At 39.8% G+C, this 26,894-nt stretch overlaps 1 protein-coding gene across 3 annotated transcripts in view; it reads left to right on the forward strand.

Moving 5' to 3' along the window:
* Positions 1-26,894, forward strand: part of NKAIN2 (sodium/potassium transporting ATPase interacting 2) — a 951,498-nt gene that overhangs the window by 908,222 nt on the left and 16,382 nt on the right. For all 3 annotated transcript variants that reach the window (XM_072832800.1, XM_072832806.1, XM_072832801.1), the window contains exon 5: positions 16,350-16,410. In XM_072832800.1, the coding sequence (XP_072688901.1) occupies positions 16,350-16,410 (61 nt within the window). The remainder of the gene's footprint in view (positions 1-16,349; positions 16,411-26,894) is intronic.

Here is a 26,894-nt window from a genome sequence, read left to right on the forward strand (position 1 = left end):
TTTTTCTGCCAAGTGTTTTTTTTTTCCCCCGCTCGGTTATTTTACCTTTAGGAAAATTAAAAGTTCCCTTCTTTATATTGAGTGTCCACATTTCATCTTTGTTATGGCTTATTTCATCTTAATCATAGATGTACAATTTAGGTTACAGGCTTAGGTGTTCCATTAAATGTCTGTACTACCTAGAAATGGCTGATATGAGCCTGAAATGTGTCCCTCTGCAAAATAAAGTGTAATCAAGGAAATGGACTGGCATGTGGGCAGATGTTTTTAATCACCTACAAATTTAAATATAACAGACTGTATTTTCCATACAGGATTTTAATAAATAAATAATGTGAAAGCCCAGAGGGGAAAGTTATGCTTTTCGGCATTTATTTATGTTTGCTTTCCTAAACAGCTGTGTTTTAAGGGAAAGATTGTAGTCCATGAGGTGGATATTCTAAAAAAAAAAAAAAAAAAGATCCTAGTACCAAGGAGCATGCAGCCTTGTGGGTCCAGGGCTGAGCTGACAGGACAGGCTCCTAAAGAGCATGAATTCTGAAACCAGCCAGCCTGGGATTGAATCCTCGCTCTGCTACTGGCTAGCAGGTGACCTCAAAGAAGTCACTGACCTTCCCTGTACCCCAAATTCCTCAACTGTAAGGAGAGCATAATAATTATAGCTACCTCGTAAAGTGTAAGGAGTAAAAGACTTGACATATGAACAGTATCTGGCACAGACTGAGTACCATATAAATGTTAATTATTATTGTTCACTAAGACTCTCAGATTGAATGTGTTCATCGGTGATGATGAACCACAAAGTCTACCTGCTTTTCAGGAAGCTGTAAAGACTGGATATGGTTTATGACAGGCACAGAGAGGTTACAAGTAGTTGGGGATCAGCTCTCTGAAGAAAGAGGTTTAGAAGGAATCATACAGATTCTAGATGGGGACTTCTGAGATGGAGGGGGCAGGTCAGGTATAGGAAAAATATCTCTAAACTGTCTTAATTTTAGAAAATTGGTCTGTAGAAGCAGGCTGGGCAAATCTTTAAAGAATTCAGTCAACCTTCCTAAAAGATCATGAAAAGCAACAGAATGTACTCCCTTACTCAGTATTTCTTTCTCTCTTAAACTCACATTTCTCTCTCTCTCTCTCTCACACACACACACACACACACACGCTTGTGCACGCACACACATGCACACAGCGATGACACAGTAATGAGATTTCAATGATTTTGAAGTCATTAAGGTAAAGTGAGGAGATAGATTGTCATCAAGCCTCACTTTTCTGGGAGATACAGCTGTTAATGGTGGCATCTTTAAAGACAAGAAAAAAGAGGACGGCTTTCTCTGCCTGTGATCTGATGCTGTGGTTATGAGCAGTGTGTTCTTATATCTTCTCAAATGTAATAAAAAAAAATAATGAGATGGAACACATATTTTCCTAGAGTAGAGGAAAAACTGCAAGTCAGTGTAAATACTAATGTGCTGAGTTAAAAGAATAAAAACCTGGTTCTTACAGCATATAGATCACAATTTTTTTATTTTTTATTTTTTTAGATTTTACTTATTTATTCATGAGAGACACACAGAGAGAAAGGCAGAGACACAGGCAGAGGGAGAAGCAGGCTCCATCCATGCAGGGAGCCCAACGGGGGACTCAATCCCAGGACTCTGAGATCATGCCCTGAGCTGAAGACAGGCACTTAACTGCTGAGCCACCCAGGCATCCCCAGATCACAATTTTAAAATAATAAATTAAAAAATAATCCCTGCATGGGGGCCATTCTCAGCTATCTTTTTTTCATATCTTTACAAACTTATCAAATCCTCTTCTTTCTCTTTTATTTTCTCTTCTCTTCTTGCTTCTTAATGAAGTCATCAATGTTGTACTCTCCTTGATAATTTTTGACAAGTGTATAATGAGAAAATGTTAATGATATAATAATTGGAGAAAATAAGAACTGATAATCCAGATAGAATTAGTTTGACATAAGTAGAGGAAGAGTTAGAGCTCAGAAATACGAATGCAATTTACTAATAAAGAATAAGCAAATATCTTTTAAAGGACTTTTAAATGGCGAGGCACAATCCTAAACCCCACTTCAATTTTAGTAGGTTTTTTTTTTAAGATTTTATTTATTTATTCATGAGAGACACAAAGAGAGAGAGAGGCAGAGACACAGGCAGAGGGAGAAGCAGGCTCCATGCAGGGAGCCTGACATGGGACTCGATCCTGGGTCTCCAGGATCATGCCCCGGGCTGAAGGCGGCACTTAACTGCTGAGCCACCCAGCTGCCCTAGTAGGTATTTTAATAAAAATTTGAATTCAGCCAACAGTTCTCAACTTCTATACCTTTTAAGTTAAAGAAGAAGGAGGAGGAGGAGAAGAAGATGAAGAAGAAGAAGACGAAGACAAAGAAGAAGGAAGAAGAAGAAGAAGAAGAAGAAGAAGAAGAAGAAGAAGAAGAAGAAGAAGAAGAAGAGGAGGAGGAGGAAGGAAGAAAAGACTACTTGAGATGATCAATATAGAATGGGAACAAGAAAAGAACTAAAAAGACTCTTCCTTCTTGAGGAATGACTAAATAAGAGTCTGAGTCTGATGGAGATTTAGAGATGATTAATATATGATGTTTCTCCCAGGAGCTCAAAGTCTGTTCACAGTTATGATTTCACATTGTTATCTTCACATTGGCCTATAAACCATATAAAACATATCTTCCTATCGCTACTGAATCCTTACATCTTAAAATATAATTATTTAAATGAGTTAGCCCAAGAGACATGATTGGAACCAAGTGGAAATAGGAACTAGTAAATTTTTGAGAGCCTACTAAGTGTTGGGCATAATGCTTATTCACTTTCCATTAAAAGCCTTCCAATATACTGGGATCAGCTCATTCTTTGGGATTAAAAGAAAGCCCAGACTCCCAACCCATACGCAATATATTCTGCGATATCAGTGGGGGATTGGCTGCAGAAGGGGGATGTTTGATGCCCTTAACTCCACTATTTTAACTGAATTCTCAATTATCTCTTTACATCTCACCCTTGTACATGGTCACCCTGATTCCTTCAGTTCCCCCAAAGTACTATTCATATAAGCCTGTAAAGCAAGACTTTCCTCAAGTTTCAAGTATAATGAGATGTGGGGAAGATGATCACATCGTACAAACATGCCAAAAAATTAAAAATAAAACTAAAATTTAGAGTAGAGCAATCTATATGCTTGGAAGAAGCCAGTTTATACTCTGGAGGCTCAGACCTCTTCCAGCCAGCCAGGCTCCTACCTTGCAATGACCCAGCAATTCCACTAGTAAGTATTTCCTTAAGAGAAATAAAAATATACATTCACAAAAGATCTGTAGGAAATGTTTAAGGAGGCTTGATTTATAGAATCACCAGGAGTAAACTGAAGGTAATTGGTGGCTCACCAATACTCTTCTGATATTTGAAGACCATTCTGAGCTTCTGTTTAGAGACACATATAAACAATTCAGGAGAGGATTATAAAATCATGATAAACTGGAACCACTGAAAGAGAACTGAAACAGTAATTAAATGAGTGGAAGGAACATTCTAGTTCTTCTACATACTACAGGTTTCCCTTGAGTGGCATTAAGCCCTTCTGTGCTTCTTCTGGTAGCTCAGCCAGTTTGTTTCTTGCTGATTTCCAAGAATCTGCCAACCCAAAGCTCAGTACATCCTCAATGTCCAAATTTCCAACTAGGAAAACTAAGTGAACTTAATTTCAGGAATTTTTTTCCTGAATGTGAATTTACTCTGATTCTTAGAATCTTAGGTTCCCTTCCCTTGAGAATGTTGTGAGTTTTGCCTGTTGGAGAAGTTGACAATTCTGTGTAAGAGTGGAAAATAAAGGATTTCAGGTTTGTACACATGAAGTCAAGGCCTCTTCTGACTATCTCTTAATCTTGGGACATCAGTTAATTTCTGTAGCCTCAGTTTTCTCATTTATGAATCATAGATGGTGATTAAACTCTTTCGTTGGTTCTGGAAAGAATGGATGGACAATAGCTCTAAAGATTTAGCGTATACCCAGAATATAGTGAGCACTCCAATAATGCCAGCCATTACTGTGAAGATCAATCACTAGCCTTTCCTTTCCTACCTTCCAGAATATGAGGGGTTAGTTATATGATTGGTTACTTTGAGGTTTAAACATGGAAGAATTAAAAAAGCAAAATAAACAAATGCACTTATAGGTTTGTTTTTTGTTTTGTTTTTTGTTTTTTGTTTTTTACTTTATGTATTCCCAAATGGTGATAATCATGTCACTAGTAAGTAATGAAATCAGTTCAGTCTGAGGTCACTGATACAGTGTCTTGTACCCTCGTATTTGGCTCTGACTTATGTAGAAAGAAGATAATCTATAATTTGTGCTGAACAGAAGGTAACTCAGATGGGAAGGAAAAAGGGGTTCGTGAAGAACACCAATCATAGCCAAGTTCTGATTCCAAACTTATTCAATCCAACTAGATTATACTGCTGCACATGGATAGGGTTGACGGGCCTTTTAAAAGTACTACTTTGATTCAGTTATGTGCCTTTTAAAATTGCTTTGGGAAAAAACTGGTCTTCAAATTTGTGTCTTCCCCAATCCATAGCTTACTCCCTTTAGGGTTCTTTTTCTGTTACTACCTTCGCTCCCATTCATCTTCCCCTGCCTCATGTTACAGCAAGTACTTTGCTTCAGAAGCAAGCTCCATTGAATGCTACATAAAATACCTTTTCATAGAGCATAAAGCTTATTCCCACAGATGTCATGGTAAATGGACCAATTGCTCTAAGTTTCCCTTTTAACTATATTTTCAAACCCCAAATAATACATCTAAGTTTACTATCACATTTCGAGGCAACTTTTCTCTCTAGCTGGCATATTCTGATGTTTTCTTTTTAGCTTTTTTTTTTCTTTCTTGGTACAGTAAAAGCTCTAGTCTTGTTGACACCATTTTTCTATCATATTAACCAATAAATTATTTTTGATAATAGTGAGTTTGTCACCTAGCAATCTCTTCTGATACTCATTATCTGCCAAAAGAAAAAAACGTCTTATGGAGATTCACCAAAGTTAGGTAACACTCACTCTTTCTTACGTCCCACCCCATAGCCAATCAGCCTTGGCCAAGGATTGCTCTTATATTGTGAGAGTATAGCATTGGCTTTCAAGCCATGGGAATATCCCAGCTGGCCATGCCAAACATCCATGGAGCTGGCCAGGAGCTTGAGGTCAGGTTTGTAGTTTGCCTAATGAGATTTATGATTCTCAGTTATATTTCTTGACTCAGCCCCCATTTCTGTAACAAAATCCCTGATGGAAGTTACCTTCTCACTGGAAGATGACAACTGGGTCAATTCCAGAAAGTGAGAATTTCTAGTGAGATCGTGTCTAATTCGTATCCTCAGATGAAATCAGAAGGAATGACTTCTACCCATTCAGAAGCCTTGTGCCCACATATATCTGTATTATCCTAAGGATCCCAGATGACCCCAGACTCCCTGAGAAATGTGAACAGGACAGAATCTTAGAAACCAAAGGTAATTCATCATCCCCAAAACATTAAATGGCCTACAGTTTTCATCAGAGCTACCTTAACACGGAAAAACACAGAATATTTACTAATCTTGCATGCATGGATGTGTTCACTTTGCCCTTTGACAAATGCTAATTTAACAGCTTATTTGCACAGGAAACATCTGAATGCACTTGTGATTTCCAATCTTTATTTCTCAACAATGACAGTTTACTCGTTACTTCTTTTTTAAAATCTCTGACATGAAGTGGTCACAAAGTTCATCTGGTCCCCAGGGATGTTCCCAGGAAGCAGTCAACCATCAACTTGCATGGAGAATTCTGTTTTCTTCATCGTCATCATCATCATCACAAAGTTCGAGAACTTTCTATGATTGAGAAAATTTCCTCAGCCTATCTCATTTCTCTGTCTCTGTACACAGTGTGCTTATGATTCCATTGGGTATCTCTCTTATTTATGGTACCAGTATTGAACATTGTCAGCATTTTGATGGACAAGACCAGAAGGAAGTGGGGCTATTTGCCTCCCTGGTTCTAGATAAAGTAATTTTCTTCAGACTACTAGGACCACACTACTTGTATCGGCATCCTCCATCACTTACAAAATGTGATCATCAGGTCATTGTTGACCTGCCTCAAGAATTTTTAAATGTCCTGCAGAACAGGACTTAAGGAGTGAGATGCCTAAAGCACATCCATTGGAACTGCCCTCCATTTTAAACTGATCTCTTCATCATTGCTCTTTGCAGAGTCCAAGTCTTTCATCAGACACAGATCCAGTGTATAGTTTCCATGCATATTCTACATATATACCTCTACATATTCTCATGGTGTCATTTATGATTTCCGGAAATATAGTGTTGTAACATGTGCTGCAGGACCAGGTGCATTATATATTCTACATTTTCCTTCTAAACAAGCACCTCTAAAAAATGTTAACATAATTTTAGCACCTTTTTAAAAGAGGTTATTTTTGCAACTAGTGCTGCAATACAATTCTCCTCCCTTCCGAAGAATCTGACCTTGTATTCCCATCATCATCACTGGGACAGCACGCTCCCTCCAATGAAATACATTATTAGCCTTGTCTGTTACTGTTGACATACCGAAAAGTTGGGCTAATTTATTCTGCATATATCTTATTTGTGTCATTAATTTTGCTTTCAGTTCCCTATTATCTTTGAGCAAAAAAATATGCTATTTGAACCATTTTCACACAAAGGAATTATGTGCTTAATTTCTTCAATTCTTTGCTGGACAATATTGTTTATATTTTACAGAACATTTTAAAACTGCATTTCTTTCTCAGATGCTACATTATAATAAATCAGGGTCCCTATTATATTATACAATCTTAAACTTAGTCTAACTATTGAAATAAATAGTAGGGTGCTGTTGACACTTTTAAGTTGAAAATGATTTTACTTGCTCTACATGCTCTTTGCATGCTTTTTGCATTTCCCAATCATTTCCTTTAAAAAAAAAAGAGAGATATAATCAACATACTATATTGTATTACTTTAGGTGTACAATATAATGCCAGTTATTTTCAATGAGCAGTTTTGGTTAAGGACTTTTGTTCCTACCTCAAAAACTGAAGGCATCCTGTGGCAGCTCCACTGAACTAAATAGCATTTCTTCAATCACCCTCCAATTGGCATATGCATAGAACAGTTGAACTACTGCTCTCAATACGGTTTTTAAACTAATTTGATATTTAAACTCTGAAAGAGGTATTAACCATCATGACATTTGAATTTTATTAGTTGTTCTTTACCCCACCTGAGTATCTTTCATTCTGCCAACTTTACAAATACGCCGAACTCACTTGAACCGAGGTAACTTTTTTGCTAAGTTTGGCCTAAAGAAATCTACCAGTCTCCAGAGGCCAGTTTATAATGGGAATTATTGGTTAAGCCAGCGTTGGCATTTGGTTCAGTCCATTTCCCAGCCTTAAGTAGATAATACAAGTTTGCATGTATGTCTACTTTTATTTAATCTTTTAAAAAGTGTTTAATACAGTCATGCTTGATGATGCAGCACAATACCTAAAGGCTGGTATTAAGATATGTTTCTGATCCTCTGAAAAGCTTTTCTGACTCAGTAGGCTGTGAACGTTCACAATAGCCCTAACGGCAATCCTCCATGAGTTATTGTAGGTTGATAACTGCACCTGGATTATCTGTAGCAAAGAAAATTTGCAACACGCTTTCCAACAGTCCAGTCAGTGGAATGGCATTGGATAAGAATCATCTGGCGGACAAGATAGATGATACACCAGCCCACATAAAAAATATTTCGTATAAAAGGCCTTCATTAATAACACTGATATAATCATATTAGAATCCTGTGCTGAAGCAATCTCAAATTATGTAAATGGGAGTAAGATATGAAAGAGCAAGTAAAATCTTTTGCAACTTAAAAGTATATTTTGTGAGGGCATCATATCTTCTGTTCAAATCCATATTATAAAAAGCATGGGCTTATGGCATCCGAATTATGAAATCAGAACAAAAATAGATGATTTGATATAAATGAAACATAGAACTAATTTATTTGAGAAGGAGATCATTGCAAATTTAAAAAAGAAAAAAAGTGTTTGCAAACTCCCTCCCATCTCCAACCCCAGGCAAGAAAAGAGTGTTAAGTAGTGATTCTATATAGTATCAACATGAGAGAAGATTGTAGACTTCTGTGTTGGTCTAAGGGCTCAGAATTAAAGCGTGTCTTTGTACTTAAGAAAATCTACCTTGTTTACATATATTTGCAAATGTAGACATAGTAATACAAATTTTTTTAAGATAAATAATGGTTGCCTAAAATACAGCACCTTTGAATTAAATTTCTCACTGGGAGATAATTATAGATCACATGCATTTGTGTGAAATAATGCAGGGAGATCCTGTAGACGTTTTACCCATTTCCCCCTGTGGTAATATCTTGCAAAACCATAGCACAGTCTCACTGTGGGGATGGTAGCATTGATCCAGTCAGGGTGCTGGACTGCTATCACCATTAGGATCGCTCCAGTTGTGTCTCTATGACCACATCCACTTCTCCATGACTCCCACCCAACCTAGTCCCTGGCAACCACCAATGTGTTCTCCACTTCTATGACTTTGTCATGTCAGGAATGTTATTTGAATGGAATCATATGGGACGCCTCGGTGGCTCAGTGGTTGAGCGTCTGCCTTTGGCTCAGGGTATGATCCCTGGTCCGGGGATCAAGTCCCACATCAGACTCCCTGTGAGGAGCCTGCCTCTCCCTTGCCTATGTCTCTGCCCCTCTCTCTGTGTCTCTCATGAATAAATAAATAATTTTTTTAAAAAATGAATGGAATCATACAGTATATAACCTTTGGGATTTTTTTTTTCACCCAACATAATTCTATGGACATTCGTATAGGTTGCTACATATATTGATAGGCCCTTCCTTTTATCACTGTCCATGATGTGGACACACTGCTGTTTAACTCTTCACCCACTGCAGGACGTCTGGGTTGTGTTCAGTTTTTGCCTTTTATGGATAAAGCTGTTAGGGTACAATTGTTCGGGTGAACATTCATTTGGGGTAAATGGCCAGGAATGCAATTGTTGGATTGTATTGTAGTTACAGGTTTAGCTTTTTTTAAGATTTCATTTACTTATTCATGAAAGACACATAGAGAGGCAGAGACAGGAGAAGCAAGCTTCATGCAAGGAGCTGGATATGGGACTCCATCCCGGGACCCCAGGACCACACCCTGAGCCAAAGGCAGACGCTCAATCACTGAGCCACCCAGGGGTCCCTGTATGTTTAGTTTTTAAAACAACCCACAAACTGTTGTTTTTCAGCACTGAATACATAAATATTTCCCTCTTTCTGCTTACAAGATTTTTGTCTCTGATTTTTCAAAGTTTGATTATTGTGTATCTTGTTTGGTGTGATTTCCTTTGGGCTTATCCTGCTTGGGCTTCACTCAATTTCTTGAATGTGTAACGTCACACTTTTTGTCAAATCTCGGAGGTTTGGGGCCACTATTCTTTGTAGTATTTTTTCAGTACTGCTCTCTTGCTTTTATTTCAGGACTCCAATGGTACAAATGGTCTCTGTTTTATTATAGTCTCAGGGGTCCCTGAGGTTCTTTTCATTTTTGTCAATCTACTTTTTTCTCTCTTGTCCATTATTGGATCTATCTTCAAGTTCACGGATTCTTTTCCATTCTGTAGTTGAGTTGTTTTATTATTCTGGATATTGCATTTTTTTCAGCTCTAGATTTTCACTCTGGTTCTTCCTTAGGTTTTCTCGTTCCTTGCTGAGACTGTTATTTAAATTTATTTCAGATGTATTCATAATTGCTTGTCAAAGCATTTTTATGCGAGCTACTTTGAAATATTTGTCAGACAGGTAATTCTAACATCTCGTCCATCCAGCTCTGTGTTATCTTCCACTGATTGTCTTTTTTCATTCAGCCTGAGATCCTCCTTATTGGCATGGTGAGTACTTTTAAATTAAAACATGGATATTTGGGGTATTATGTTATGAGACTCTAGGTCTTTCTTAAACCTCCTGTTTTAGCTGGCTTCATCTGATATACTTTGGCAGGGGAATGGGGGATGCACACTTGTCCCTGCCAAGTGGGAAAGAAGTTCCAGTTCTCCACTCACCTTTCTTTGAAACCAAAGTTTAAGGAAGGGCTTCTCATGAAGGCTGGTAGACAGCGGAAGCTCCCAGGTCGCTTTGTCTGACACCGCGGATGGAGAGTCAGGATTGCCTTCATTACTGCTGGGCATTGGTGGAAATCCTGATTCTCCACTAGATCTCCTCAACATCCCCTGAGGAGGGTGTTTCAGGGGAGGCGTACCTCCTTACTACAAGTGAGGCTAGAAGTCTAGTTTCCCCACATGGTCTCTACCTGACATGAGGGAGAGGGCCTTCCTCCTTCCTCCCAGGAATGCAAGTCCAAGCTTTCTGCCTGACTTCTCAGATACTCCAGCATGCTGATGGGAGGCCTCTAACCTCCACCCCCCCCCCGCCCCGCCCCAACTCTTTGCTGCTGTGGTTGAGGAAAGGAACTAGTTTTTTCCATGGTGTTTGACTAAAGGAGAGCTATTATTGTCTTAAAATGTTGTCTTACTAGCCTGGCCCTTTCCTGGTCCTTTGGCTAGAGAGAGCAAGCTTTTATTAGGGCTTCTGGATATGTGCCTACCAGCATCTCTGAGTTGTAAGCTCCTTCAGCTCCTGGTCCGGTATATATAAGATGAAAGAAAAATAAGGAACCCATTCCCATGTTGTTCCTTGGCTCTTAAGGTTCCTAGCCAGTCTACATTCTTTCCACTTTTCAGAATCTGCCTGTTTTTGAGATATATATATATATATATATATATATATATATATATATATATATAATATCCTGTTTTTTTTTTCAGTGGTAGTTAGAGGGCGGGTTAGGGACAACTATGTGTCCTCCAACTTCCTGGAAAGAGAAATTCAAAAGATAGTAATTTAAACACTAAGGTTGTTAAATTTTCAATTACTACAATTGGATCTTTTCAAATACTTACCAAAAGGCTTTGGTTTCCTCTTATCTATTAGCTTCTAAGTGAGTTTCTGGGACATACAATCATAATTTGGTTTGTAGATACAAAAAAGAATTTTAATCTGATTAGTTATACAGAGAAAATATAATTTCCTTTCAGCCAGTAATGATATCAAGATGATATGAATTCCCTATCAGGTGAATTAGAAGTGAACAAATCTTATTAGATGTATCAAGGTGAAAAGATGAATAAAAATAAAAAGATTTAGGCTTAGCTCTGCTTTGAATGCCAAAGACTAAAACAACTAGAATATTTCATTTAGTATCTTATATATATAAGTGTTTGATGGTGTGTTTGCCTAGTATAATACCGCTGGTATCTTTCATTATTATTCTAGTTATCCTTAAATGAAGAACAAAATTAGATTATTTTTTAATATTTTATTTATTTATTCCTAAGAGACACAGAGAGAGAGAGAGATTGGCAGAGACACAGGCAGAGGGAGAAGCAGGCTCCATGCAGGAAGCCCGATGTGGGACTCAATCCCGGGACCCCAGGACCACACCCTAGGGCAAAGGCAGGCGCTAAACCGCTGGGCCACCCAGGGATCCCCAATAATTTTATTTAAATTCCATGTACTCGGATCTACTTTGACAACACAGGTCAGTGTTCTCTGATTTGTGCACCATTACACCCTTACCCTTGTCCGAACTCCTCTAAACCAGGCTACTTGCTCCTCCCTGAACATAATCCACATCTTCCCAGAGTTTTCCTGAGTTCTGCTTGGAAAACATTCCCACCTTCCCCTTCATTATTCCCTCTCAAGCCCTCCAATCTCTCAAGCTGTATTTCCAAAGTGCCAACCCTGCAACCTATCTTGGGAACGAATTGCCAGTTCTTGGGAAACACTACACTTTAATTCAATCTTAAGGGATGAGTTAGAATTACTTAGAGGTGCAAACGGGAGTGGGGTAGTAGGGGGTGGGTAGATAGGGCATGCACATGCTTTGTTGGCAGAGTAGGTTAATGAGTCAAAGAACAGAAGGAAACCACGTCATATAGGTTGGCAGACGACCAACAGCTTACTATTGGCATAAATTCCAAGGCTAGGAGTGGTGAGAAATGAGACTAGAAAGGAATCTAAGGATCACGTTAGAAAGGATTTGTATTCCACGAAAAGTTTTCTACTTTATCAGTAGAAGATGAGGTGCTTCTTTTTTATTTTTAAGTTATGCATGACTTTTTAATCTTTTGGATGTGCATGTTTTTTTTTTTAATTTTTTACTTAAATTCAATTTAGGTAACATTTACTATATTACTAGTTTCAGGGGTAGAATTCAGTGATTCATCAGTTGCATATGACACCCAGTGCTCATTACACCCAATGCCCTCTTTAATGCCCATCAGTCAATCACCCCGTCCTCCCACCCACCTCCCCTCCAGCAGCCCTCAGTTTATTCCTTATAGTTAAGAGGCTCTTATGGTTTTCCCCCCTCTCTGTTTCCATCTTATTTTATTTTTCCTTCCCTTCCCTTATCTTCATTTGTTTTGTTTCTTAAATTCCACATATCAGTGAAATCATATGTTGTTTGTCTTTCTCTGACTGACTTACTTCGCTCAGCATAATACCCTCTAGGTCCATCCACATTGTTGCAGATAGTGAGATTTTATTCTTTTTTTGGTGGCTGAGTAATACTCCAGTGTGTATCCATGAAGATGAGGGGCTTCTTAAGTGTATTGTGTAGAAAATGACATAGTTAAATTTGCGATTTGATACATACCTGAATCTGCCTTCATCACTTTTATTTCCATTGCTCTGGTATGGGGGGAGGGTCCCCAAACTCTCAGATGGAACTACAGGCTCTTCTCTGAACACAACCCATACCTCTCCCACTTGATGAACATAATCCAGAAAAGCAAGGTCCGTTTTACCTCCCCTCTACAAAAATACATATGGTGTTCTTCCAAGGGTGGGAATGAATGTGCTAATGCATGAAAATACAGAGTTTACTGTTTGTCACTTAGGAGGCATTCAAGGTTCTTCCTTCCTCATGACACTTAACTTCATCTTCCTCACACTATAATTATATGTGTATCCCAGATACATGATTGCAAATTCCTTGAAGATGGGACTGCCTCCCATCTAAAACAGTGGCTTTAACTGGGGGCAGTTTTGCCCTTTAAAGGACACATGACAGTGTCTGCAGACATTTTTGATTGTCTCAGGTGTCAACTGGATTGATTGTAGGCTATTACTGCTTAAGCATCCTATCATTCACAACAAACTCTATAAAAAAGTATTACCCACCCCAAATGTCAATGGTACCAAGGTTGAGGAACTCTGGCTTAGTTTGTCTTTGTAGTCCACGTAGCAGTTAGAGGAGTTGCACATTATAGGAAGCATTCAGAGTTGTTACAAATGATTCGAAGCCCCTTTTTTGTAGGTAAATTTAATAAATTGCTATGGAGTAAAAATTAAATTATAAATTTATCTGGTATTGGAAAATGGGAAGATAACAGAAGCTTATGAATCTTGATTAATTTGGGGGAAACTTATATGCATTTGCATTTAGAGGTGACCAATTTAAAAACTAAAGTTCTCTTAATCAGCAAGCTTTTGTAATGAAATGCAGCAGGATTTACTTTTATATCGAAGGAGCTCCCCTGATAGTTAAAGAATGCAACTGAATACAATTAAAAGATCACTGGTAAGCAGAATACAATGCCTTGGCTGCATTCTGGGAGAGTAGTACACTTAATAATCCAGAATCTAGTGACACTTTAATGAGAAGTTTAAATTTATTGGCCCTGAATCTCAGAATTTATCAATGCTCTCTACCTAGATTTTCATTTAGAAGTAATGAAGTGATGAGTGAAAAATCAAAAGAAAAGTTTGTGACCAGGAAGAAGTTGCTTTATAGATAATTCAGGTAGTAAGTATTTAAAACTGAAAAGAGATAAATTATTGATAAATGGATAGCATTTAGCCAAGGATGTTAAGGATTTCCTGTGGAGGAAGGAAAGGAGCTATATAGGCAGTACCCAGGGGATTTAACCAAAACCACAGCCTCTTTAACTAGCCACAGTCAAATCCAAGTCCTAGTGACAGCATACCCTTGGGACTAGCCCACTCAATGATTAAAGCATTTCCATGGATCCTAGTGGATAAAAGATTAAGAAGGATTAGTATAGTCTGTTTCTTCGGTACCCACAAAAATGTTCAAATTACTACGTAATTTTGTTTACAAATCTTAGCTAAAGTCAAGTTTCTAATACTGCCCTGTACTCTAAAAATGAGCCTGTAAAAGCAATCCTGATGATTCTATTCTCTAAAGGAAAGAGGTCTTACTACCACTATTTCATTGCCCATAGCAAAACATAATTTATTTTTTTAATAATTTATTTGTTTACTCATAAGAGACAGAGAGAGAGGCAGAGACACAGGAAAAGGGAGAAGCAGACTCCCTGCGGGGAGCCCGATGTGGGACTCGAACCCAGGACCCCATTATCACACCCTGAGCCGAAGGCAGACGCTCAACCACTGAGCCACCCTGGCATCTCTAGCAACACATAATTTAAAAAGAAAATGCTGATTTGATGATTTTTCTAAGATATGTTTGAAAAAAAAAAGAAAAAGAACTTAATATATTAGTGGTTTTCTTACATAGCTCTGTGTGCTGGTTCAGATACTACATGCAGGGGGAGGCGAACATTCCCTCTTAGCCAGGATTTGAAAACAAAAGCCCTTGAAAAATAAGTTGCAGTTTTTATCCTCATCCATCCCCCCTCTTGTGTGCCAGGATAACTGCCGTTTTATCCCATGCCAGTTCTCTCTGAAAGACAACTAGAATCTACCAGAATATGCTTTTCCTCCCTCAAATCTCAACTAGGGATTTTCTAAAGTTTCTCTTTTAACTGGACCCCTCTTTGTCTCCAGATAATACTGTGCTCTTTAAATACCTATCAGCGTACCTCTGACTTAAAAGTGTTCCACTCACATCTTCCAGAAAGATCACTGTCAGCTAATGGAAAACAACTTCATTAGGTTTCTCACAGGGGCTCCCTCTTGCCCCATGCCTTGGCTTCCTGCTGGAAGATGGCAGGATTTCCCAATGTCCCCTTCCCTATGCCAAATCGTATCCCAAATATTGTCACAGATGGTTAGTTCTCAGCCAGATCAATGCCTTTCTGAACTGTCGTCAAGAATAATCTTCATCACTGTCCCATGCTTTAAGGATTCCCCCAGACAGGAATGTTTTGAGGGGAAAAATTGCACTATCAGGAAATTATATGAGTTTCCATACTTTCACCAGCACTCATAATTCCAGTAAATAAATATTAGACTGATACGAAGGAATACAAAACCACTCCACCTGAGGGGCTAGGCATCAAAGAACTTTGCTGTTCTCCTTAACGATTTCAGCGAGCAAAGACTTCTCTGACCATGGGCACCTATTTGCTGTATGTTTCAGAAAGGATGATGTGATGTGTGCAATCCCAAATTCAATGTCTTGTGATAGCATTCACCCCCATGCTTCTCTGTAATATGTCATCCTAATTGTGCTTCGTATGCTCTGGTTCCTGTTACTGGTCTAAATAAACATTTTTTTTTTTATTTACAAAGTGTCCGTGCAACATACCACAAACTCTTAATATTTTTCCCTCAAAACATTTTCCTGATAGTCGGTAAGAGTCCAATTTTAGAATCTAAGGCTCTTGGCTAATGAACGTAAATTAGAAGTTGATTGGCACAGGGATCCCTGGGTGGCGCAGCGGTTTGGCGCCTGCCTTTGGCCCGGGGCTGATCCTGGAGACCCGGGATCGAATCCCACATCGGGCTCCCGGTGCATGGAGCCTGCTTCTCCCTCTGCCTGTGTCTCTGCCTCTCTCTCTCTCTGTGTGACTATCATGAATAAATAAATAAAATCTTTAAAAAAAAAAAAAAAAGAAGTTGATTGGCACAAGTGCAAATGTTATTCCATTAATAAATGACCATAATTGTTTTACGGAACCTAAAATAACTTGTTTTAGATTGCCTGGCAGTTAACAAATCTTAGACATAAACGCAGCTCAGAGGAAAAGAGAGCAATGTATTGATTTACAGGGAAGAAGATAGACATCACTTGAATCAAGAATCCACAATGGAGTCAAGATTCGGTCTGAGGAACCATCGTTTTGGAAAACTGAATCTAGCTTCTCATACACTGTCTGCCTTTGAAGCACCACTCCCCCAATGAGGTCCAGTACGGTTGCCTTTGCCTCTTGTCTAAAGCATCTTTGTTTTGTTTCAGCTGGCAGGGTTCATCTACGCCTGTTATGTTGTGAAATGTATAACTGAAGAAGAGGACAGCTGTAAGTATTAAAGCTCTATTCTGTTTCTTTCAAGTTCAAAGCATCTCCTTTACTGCCTCCTACCTAGCTTTCCTACTTCTCAGACAATATCCTCCCAACACATCACTGGAACAGGGAATAAGCCTTTTGTATCCATCGGACTAAAGTGTTTTCATAAAAGTATCCAGCATATTGAAAAAATGGAGAAGCACCCATGTTGAAAACATATTTCTTTCATGTCATTAAAGGTATTTTTAAAGATATATTTCTCTTATAACAATTCCAGTAGAGAATAAAAAGGGGGCATGGAAGACGGAAATGATTTTTTCAGTGTGGTTAATGTGATGGTTTTCCTTTTATAAACCCTTATTAAGTATTGCTGCCGAATCAGTGTCACCCAGGAGTAAAATTCCCAGCAATCAACAATTTGGAATTGTTCCTAAAATTTTTAAGACTTCTGCTTAATTCAAGGAATGTGTTTCAGGAAACCAAATGTTCGTATTTCCTTTCTGTTACAGTTTGATGCAAATAGCTATAACTCTTTGTCAGAGTCTCGGCATTGAGTTCTATTGGGTGATCCAAAGTTTAGATGCTGGTGTCCTTTAATGAGCCTCAAAGTGGTTCCATTGTGTTTTACTCTTCTAAACATGGCAGATGGAAGGTTTCAATCCTTTCTCGCCCTCCAAAGATCTGAAATTGGAGGACTGGAAAAATACTACTATGCTCGTGGTAGTATCATGGGTACTTGCCTATGCAGCTATCTTTATTCTGAGGAAAAAATCAGAGTTGGGTTTTTTTTTACCGGTTTCCAAAAATATTCATAATGATGGGGATTTCAAGACAGAGAAGATGAGATCCACTGCTCTGTACAGGATAATTTGAGGGAAAATTCCAAAGAGAAATATGTGTTTCTTCTTCACTTTCCAGTCATGCTAGAAAGGAAGAAGCAAGACAAACCATGAGAGACTCCTAACTCTGGGAAACACACAAAGGGTTGCTGAGGGGGAGGTGGGTGGGGGATGGGATAACTGGTGTCGGGCCCTGAGGAGGGCACTCAATGGGATGAGCACTGGGTGTTATACTATATGTTAGCAAATTGAATTTAAATTTTAAAAATGAAAAAAAAAAAAGGGAGAATCAGTATTGGCTGACTGATTTACAGAAGGAGCTTTTTCAATCACAGTAATACATGATATAAAATCAGGAATATACAGTACATAGTTTATGTTATTTGTGTGTTAAAAGAAATGATGGTCCTTTCACCAAAAAAAAAAAAAAAAATGTGTAACACTCCTCAGTAGATCAAGTGTTATGTCAGGCTTTGGAGATTTTAAGATTAGTAGCACACAAGCTTTAACCTCTAGGCATTTACCACATAGTAGGGAAAAACAAACATGTGAATGTATAAGTATAATAAAACTCTGTAGAGCATATATTGTAGGGGATAGAAAAGAGACCAGGAAAGAAGGACACTCTTGAGCATGATCTTGACAGTTGAGTAGATACTGTTGGGTAGCTGATATGAATATGGTGATCTGAGGCAAAAGATGAAAAAGCACCACGGCCTATCACAGCCTGCCACGTGGAAAGCAGAACCCCTGGGACTACTGTGGCTGAATTGTATCTGTATTTCCTGAGAAGACTGGAAAAGAGAACATGAGTGAGTCAGTAGACAAATGGTCATGAGGAGTGAGGAGTTTGGACTTCATTTTATACAGCATGACAGCAAATCAATTGGCAGGCAGTTTATGAAAAAAGAATAACATAATCAGAAATGTGCTTTAGAAAAATCAAATTGGTATCAGGATGAAAGAAAGACTTTGGTTGGGGGGACAAAGCTAGGGAAAGGAAGATTACCTAGGACATCATGAAAATGACTGAGCTACGAGTTGATGAGAGTCTGGACATCTCTGTATCAGAGATACGGTAAGTGACATGTGAAAAGGAGTGGTTCCTGGGTGATGGGTGGGTACTACGTGAGAGAAGGACCAACTGATTCCTGGGTTTCTGGTACGAGTGAATGACTAAATGGAAATGTATTTGAGGAAGTAGAATGGGGATGTGACAACTGGTTCTGTTTAAACACGTTGATCCAGGTACCTAATGAATGCACAAGGGAGGATATCTCACAAGCATTTGTCTTATGCACAAAAGCCTTATTCAAAGATTAGGAAGGGTAATAGATTATGGATTTTAAAATATACGGACTCCACAGCCTATGTGAGTTCATTCTAATACTATCATTTAGTGTCTTTGTGCCAAATCCCTGGTGAAGGGAAAGTCCAAATTTCATAGGGGAATTGAGCCATCTTTCAATCTATAATGTTTGATTTCATTTCACAATGATGTCAGCGCATTTTTATTTTCAGAAAATACTGACACACCAAATCTCCTGGACAGATAATCAGTATCTCTCCAGGAGAGTGCCTCCCAAAGGGGATCTCAGAAATGCTAGCTTCATAAGATACATTGCTCAGAAAAGATTCCAAAGCCAAGGATGTCAGATACCAAAAATTTAGAGTGCACATTTACATATTAACAACTCTGGGGGTTTTGTGGCAAAGTAGATTTTATTTTTCTAATCTACAATTTTGTATCAACCATACTACGTTGGGTGAGCCCAAACGCAAATCAAAGGGAGAAACTAGACAGATTTTTACAGTTTCATGATGCTCAACAGTTCCGCAGAGAAAACACAAAAACATCATACAAGGTCATTAGGAAGGGTCATGGGGCAGAGTGAGAGAGCAGAACTTTTGGCCAAGCACCTTTATTATGGTTTCCTCAGAAAGGAATGGGCAAGGCAGGGGAAACAGATTTAGGATTGGCTAGCTAAGTTTGAACTTGTGTTCCCTGTGACTATTAGCGGATATAGTCTGGGGGCACCTAAAGTCTCCAGATGGTTTAGGCGAGCCAGGGTTGACTTGGGAATAACCAGTGGTCATTTTGTAGGTGTTAAAACATCAATTTATAGAAACAGAGCCAGTGGTCATTTTGTAAATGTTAAAGCATTAAGTTACAGAAATCAAAAGTGGAGTTAATATCCCAAACATTTGAACCCAAAACCCATTTTCATAAGAAATCTTAATAGTCTAGAGAATTAGAATTCAGAGTTTAAGGAATTCTGACCTATGTCAAGGTTTGGCCAAAACCATGTAAATCCAAAGGGATATGAAATCACAAATACCTTTTGGAAGATCAGGTTTCTATTTTAAGCATCTAATGAACTATTTTCAAAAAAAAAAAAAAAAAAAAAACTCCAAAAAATAGTGCCTATATTATGTGTACTCGACCATGACCCCTTATCTGCCTTTCTCTACAAATTCCAAGCAGCCTCCTTGTAAACAAGTTTCCAATTTTTAGTCTTTTTGCTCAGTGGTTTAGATATGAACTACTTATTTATCTGTATAGCCAAATAGACTGATACTCACCTTAGGCATTCATGGGACTTGTAACCAGTCTGGAGGAAGTGCTAATTTGGGCCAGTTCTGTGTCCAGTTAGGTCCATTACCTGTGGTCATTTACACTCAGAAGTACATTCCAGGTATTTGTCGAACACGGTGCTTTGGATTGATATTTCCCCTGCAGTACTGTCTGTATACTCACCTACTGATACCGCCTAAATGTTCAAGAGTAAAAAAGTTTTGAGATTTCTGTCTAAGTTTTGGTAATCGTATTGCAGAGAAAAAATTATTTTGCTCCTTCAAAGCATTCTGGTTTGGTGAGGAAAAAAAAAAATGTTCTCAGAAAGTAAGGCCTGAAGAATGGGAGAAGTTTAGTGTATATGTCAACAGGGAAGGGATCTCGGGAAATGTCCTTTCTTCCCTGCTACCGAACTGCAAGGAAGCGTTGGATAGCATAGGAGTGGCGGGAGGACGTGTTAGCCACCTGCTTGCCAAATTAGACAAGGTTTCATTCCTGGGAGCCTCATGAGGAGCAGGGGGTGGTTTTAGTTCTGTAACTGTGCTGAAAACCCGCAGTAGAGAGACAAGGGCCCAGTTTTGGAAACTGGAAAATTAAGATATGTACTCTTGATGTCAGTATGAAACTTGACCAGCTCTGTGCTTCATTTTGATACTTCAGGCCTCGGCAGCAGGTGTAGCCAGGGGGCTTCAGAGGCAGAAGCCTCCAGGGAAACTGTGGAAAGGATTCAGGCTCCAGAAGCAAAGTCTCCCACTTCATTCCACGAAATAGCAATCAGTCATCCGTGAGCCAGAGGGAGTTAGACCGTAGGCACACCAAATGCCTGAGAATCTTTGTTTTCCTTATTTCTCCGTGTAAACGGTACCTCATTTACTTTTGTGAAGCCCCAGCTTGATAGATAGGTAGATAGAGGATAGACAGGTAAATAGATAAGAAAGATAGCTATGCTTTAATACAAAGATTTTGTTTTTTGGGGGGTTTTGGGGGGTTTTGTTGTTGTTGTTTTTGTTTGTTTGTTTTGTCCCCAATGAACTAGCTCAGACCTTGAAGTTGACATCTCTGACCTTTCAGTTATAGAAGCCAGAGGCACAGCAAGACAGGCCAGCTGGCCGGGCCAACTCGCAGGACGCCACTGCCATCTCCTGTTCCTTCCTGGAGATAACAGCAGCCCGGGGAGCAGAGCCTCTTCCTTAGAGCAGGAAGATGGGGACGCTCCTGCCCCCATGCACTAATCGCCTAGGGGCTGCAATACCAAAATACCATATTGGCGGGGGGGTGGGGGGGGGTGGGGGGGGGTGGGGGGGGGGGCGGGGGGGGGCTTAACCAACATTAATTGATTTTCTCACCGTCCTGGGGGCTACAAATCCAAGATCAAATTATGGGCAGGTTGACTTCTCACTCTGTCCTGATGGGACCCTTCTCTCGGTGTGGACATGCCCCTGGCACCTCTTCCTCTTCTGACAAGGACGCCAGTCCTATTGGATCAGGGCCCCACCCTTATGACCTCATTTGCAATTAATTGCCTCTTTAAAGGCCTTATCCCCAGATATAATCATATGGGGGGTTAGGCCTTTAACATATACATTGGGGGGGTGGATTTTAGTTCTGACCATTCCATATCCAAACACAGACACACACACACACACATACACACACACACACCCTGTGGCTCCAGGACATTTGAGAGTCCCTGTGAGGTGCAGATTGAGGCCAGCAGTGGCCGTTGACCCATGAAACGCTTGTGGGTAAGAGGCTCCAGGCTGTACTACTTCCCACCTCCCACCCTCCGGGCCCCACGCTACCTAAGGAGTTCTTGGTCAGCACCTCCTGCCTGGGTGTGGGGTGATCTACCTTCAGATGAGTCGCTCTTCTGCAGAGAACAGGCTGGGAGCCTGCTCCAGAGGGTGTGCCTTGACATTGAACCCTATTTGACTGAGGCAACCATTGTCGCGTACTTTCATGTATTTGTTCCTGAAAAGGCAGCGCTATTTCTTCGGAGGAAAGACTTCCTCCAGGAGAGCAGGTGACCCTTGCTGCGCTGTCTTTGTGGCAAGGCCCTTCCCTGTGTCATCTGTTGCCAACCACGCTGAGTTTTCCTCGTGACCTCCAGTCCTTTCTATTCTCCTCGACTTATTCGCTTTTACAATATTCTGTGAAAGGAATGAAATGATCCAAGATTTTCGGTCTGGCATGCTTTTTATGATCTATGTAGCTCTTCTCTGTCTTCATTCCCTAGCTCACCTGCGCCACAGTTGGATGTCCACTTACAGCGATAGAATGAAAAACTTCTCTCTCTGCCTCATTAGTGCTGTTAGATGTGACAATTAAAAGGAAGATGTGCAGCCATGGAAAATAGCACCAATCCAGAAAAGAAAAAAAAAAAAAAGAATCATATGATTTGTCCATTTGTATTATGTTTTCTCATAAGCCTTTTATTTCATAGTTAAACTAAAACTGAGCATCGGTCCTCGAGAAAACGAATCCATGTGTCTAAGGAATCGCTATCTTTTCTAAAAGAGATTCGTGTATTTGCAAGTGTCATTAAATATTCAAATGACCTCTAGAAAGATACAGAATTTCATTAAAAAATAATATCCTACAGGGACTTATTTTGAAAAAAAAATATCGAAAAATGAATTCTAGGTGTTTAAACGTATGGATACACTCAAGCGCAAACCCGCCAGCCAAGAGGAAATGCATAAAACCCTGTCCTGAATTCTCTAAATTCAAGCAGCCTTGGGATAAAAATCACAATCGATTTATAGAAACCTTCATTTGAAAAGCAAACCACAGGAAATTATTCACTTCTCTGAGGCTAATTATTTTCTGTTATTTTTGTTTGATTTTTCTTCTAAAGGCTGCTGGCCTACACTTCTGTGTATTGAACTCCCTTCCATATGTTTTGATCATTTTTCCAGTTTGTCAGGATCATTGAGTTTGGAGGTAATGCTTTGAACACAATCACACACACTCCCACTGTGGGGGGAGAGAGTAGTGGCAGCAGGGAGGGGTACTACCCCTTTAAAAAATATTTGTTTCTGGGGGATGCCTGGGTGGCTCAGGACATGATTCTGGGGTCCTGGGATCGAGTCCCACATCGGGCTCCCCATGAGGAACCTGCTTCTCCCTCTGCCTGTGTCTCTGCCCCCCTTTCTCTGTGTCTCTCATGAATAAATAAATGAAATCTTTTAAAAATAAAAATAAAAAATATTAAAAAATAAAAAATAAAATTAAATAAATAAAAAATAAAAATATTTGTTTCTCCCCATTTATAAAGAAATGAAAATCTACAGAAGAATGCATAGAAAATACAAACTACACGAAAAGAAAATTAGAATGACCCCATAATTCTGAATTTTGTTTCTCCATTAACATTTCAATGTAGTATATGGTTCCTAGTCCGTCCTTCCTTCCTTCCTTCCTTCCTTCCTTCCTTCCTTCCTTCCTCCCATCTCCCCTCCCTTCCTATTATCTATCTATCTATCCGGTTGATAGGGTCATTCTATACTTTTTTTTTTTTTTTTTTGGTAATTTAAACTTTCCTTCTTGTTATTTACAAATCACTCCTCAAACATAACCTAAGGGGTAGGCAATTAGCAGCTCAAAAAAAGGCACCAAATTCTTGGGTATCAGATTGACAAGAGTTCTGAGAACGTTGTATCTGCTTTACTTTTGGAGTGTCATACTCAAGCCATCAAATGAGAGAATAATATATCGTTAGTATGGTACTGTTTTATCATCTCTATAACATTTGTTTTGGCTTTTCAAGGTAACTGAGGGAAATAATCTTGTCCACGTCTGCTAGCCTCCCACAAAACCCAAACTTGCCATTTCACTCCCCATTTCTGAGTGGAATCACCTATTATTAAAGCCTGGAGCCCCAGATTTCGAATGCTACTAATCTCTAGCTATGCCGCACGGGGTAAAAGATGTTACCTTGCTCCTTCCTCAAGCCCCCAAAACCTCAGAAGCTCTGCTTTTATTTAATTTTACAACTATTGATTCTGCTTGAGAGTCCTTTTGGACTGAGAACATGGCAGGTTTTAAAATGATGGAAAACTGTCTACCACACCATTCCAACACCTTAATTTTGTAGGCTCATAAAGATTAAATGACTTGCCCAAGGTCGCTGAGCTCATTCGTGAACTTCTGACACCAATACTGCATATACTGACCCCCTCGGGATGAGGGACTATTAGTCAGTGCCCTCCAGGACCACACCTGTCTTGACCACTGCTGTATCCTCAGCATCTAGCCCATCTCCAACCTGGAGCAGGACTCAATAAGCATCTGGGAAATAAATGAATAAATCAATCAGCTCTCTGCAAACGCCTCTTGGACTATCTGGAAACTGATGGGGAAATGTGACATCTCCTTAGACCCCAGTTTATTGTAAGTAAATGAATAATCAATTATATAATAAAGCACTTTTGTCATATTCCAAGCAAATGATAGGAAGGGGTGGGTTGGAGACATGCCGCCATATGTAAAAAATAAAAGACTGAATAAATGATCAAGACCTGAAACAAGTGCTGACGTATACATATGCCTCCTGTCCATCACACCAAGTTTCTCTCAGAGGCAACAGCATTCCCTCTCAGTGAAATACACAGTTTTGTATTTCACTGTCTTCCCCATTAACCAGGATGGCTCTCTTTTTTTTCCTGCCAACTGTTACATTCCTCCCTCTTGTGGTCACTGAAGGGAAAATACATGAGCTTCGTTTCTAACCATGAAATTTCAGGTGGAAGTTGAGTCTGATTCCTCAATGGTCACTCCTTATTTTCCCCTTTTGCTCACTATGCCCCCTCCATTATACCCCACTGCTTCCCACTTATGCCCACAGACATACGTACTCACACTCACATCCACACACCCTGGCACATGCACACACACATGTAACCATCTTTAAATAAATTTCATGTCCCCAAGTCAAAGATGAAGGGGAAGGAAACTGATTTATTCCCTACCCTCTGTTGATTCAGAACAAACAGGACCTTGTTTCTAGAGAATCACGTCGAGGTGACAATATGCATAGTGGCAAAAAGGAGGCCCTTTGGGGTGTGATAAAGGAAGTGTTCCATGCAGAAGAGATTTCTGGCTGGGAGAAGTGACATTGTCTGGTATTCTTCAGGTTGTTTCAATCAGCCGCGATGGAAAAGAAAGCCAGCAAATGAATGGAAGGAGAAGTGGGGACATTTACAGAAATGATTAAAAGAAAAACCTTCCAATTTGATGACTCCGCTTCATCTTCCAGTTCTGCAGGTCGCGGCCCCCCTGTAATGGACTCACACATCTCTCTGTCCTCGCATTGATAATGACATGACAAAGAAAGAGGCTAAGTGGCAGGAAAATGGCATGCTTTTAGCACCACAGTGTAGATACACACGCTCACAAAATAAAGTTGCTGGGATCCCACAGCCCCATCTCGAAAAAGAACAAATGAGAACAAGACAAAGCGCCGGCCCAGGACACCGAGCACTAAAAGCCCTCCAGAGCCTGCTGGTCAAGAGGGCTCCACATTCAACGTTCGCCTTTTGATACGTGATGCTGGCAGGTGCCCACTTCATTATGTCCAGTTGTGCTTGGGTTTGGGAAGCGCCTAATAGAGACTCAAGGCCGGGCTTAGCTCTCTCCCCGATGGCAGGAGGACAAAAAGGCCCACAGCACTGGGGAAGGCCACCAGGGATGCCCAACGGAAACATCTGAGCAGAGAGCAGCCTTACACGGAGCCTCTGAAAGAGGGCCTTGGACCTAAGTGAGCAGAGGGCTGACCCTCAGGCCTGCGTGACATTTGAATGAGGCTGAGGTCGCTGCGGAGGCTTGGAGGCTGGGGAGGCCTCCACGAGGATGGGTTGGCATTGTGTGGCAGCAAGTGAAGGAGAAACAAACTCAAAGCTCGCAGGAGGTGAGGTCTGTTTAAATAATAGAAAGTAATTAGACTGAAGACAAAAATCAGCGATGGCATTTTATAATTACAATTAATTTAAAGGTTAATTTCCTTTGGTGCTAAAATCTTATTTAAAACATTTACCAGGGAAGGAAATTAGGATGTTGCTATCAAGAGGCATAGCGTGCTTCTGGGAATCCAGGCCTATTATCACTTGAAAATTAGGTTAGGCCCAAAGTGGGAATTTCAATTCATTTTTGCGTATAATGGATGGTGGTCAGGCTCAGAGTCAGTGGGGCTGGCTGGGGCAGGCGGTGCAAGATTTGCATATTTGGTTTGTTTGTTTATGGGATTAATTGCAAATGTTTTCCAACAAAGGATCCTGGTTTATACATGAACAATCCTGACACGAGAAAGAAAATTGGATATGGATTGCTTGCTGCCTTTGTAACTAATGAAGTTGATGTTAAGGAATTCCCAAAAGCAGAAAAGCAAAGGGAAGCACAGAGTCACATCCTTGCGCCTTCGTCTCGGAAGTGAATTGAGTCGGGGGGACGGTGTTTCTTGCGGTTGGCTCCAAACCTACCAATCCTACTCCCCACTCCCAATTCCCACATTTGTTTTCATCGCCCTGTTTTCCAACTGGAAACCGTCACATCTTAGGTTCCAAATGCTACGTCTGTGTGTAAATATATAAGTATAAAATATGCATATACTACACAGACTCCACGGTATATGCATAGACTACTCAGCAGCTCATCTCCCTGGAAACTTGCTGAGTAAAATTAAAGTATCATAGTATTAACAGTCAGAGAGAAGTAATTCCTTTGCCCTGATTTTTTTCCCATTCACTCTGCCTGGGTAGATTTGCTCATTTTAAATATTTTATTACTGCCATTGGTCTGTAAACTCACCCCAGAAATATGGAACCGTGCAGGATCCTAGAGCTGTGAGCAGTATTAGCAATCAGCTGCTTTAATCCCCTCATTTTACAGTTGAGGAGAGGGACCCTCAAATTGACTTGCTCTAAATTAAACAGTCATTTAGAGGCAGACCTGGGAATTGAACCCAAGTCTCCTGGTTTAAATATACTTTCCACGTCGCTTCACTATGACGATCAAGATAGATTCTTTCAACACATATTGATCAAGTAACCGCTCTTTGGTTGGCTACGTGTTAGTCACAGGGAACC

Source organism: Canis lupus, chromosome 1 (genome assembly GCF_048164855.1).
Source record: "Canis lupus baileyi chromosome 1, mCanLup2.hap1, whole genome shotgun sequence".
Lineage (NCBI taxonomy): Eukaryota > Metazoa > Chordata > Mammalia > Carnivora > Canidae > Canis > Canis lupus.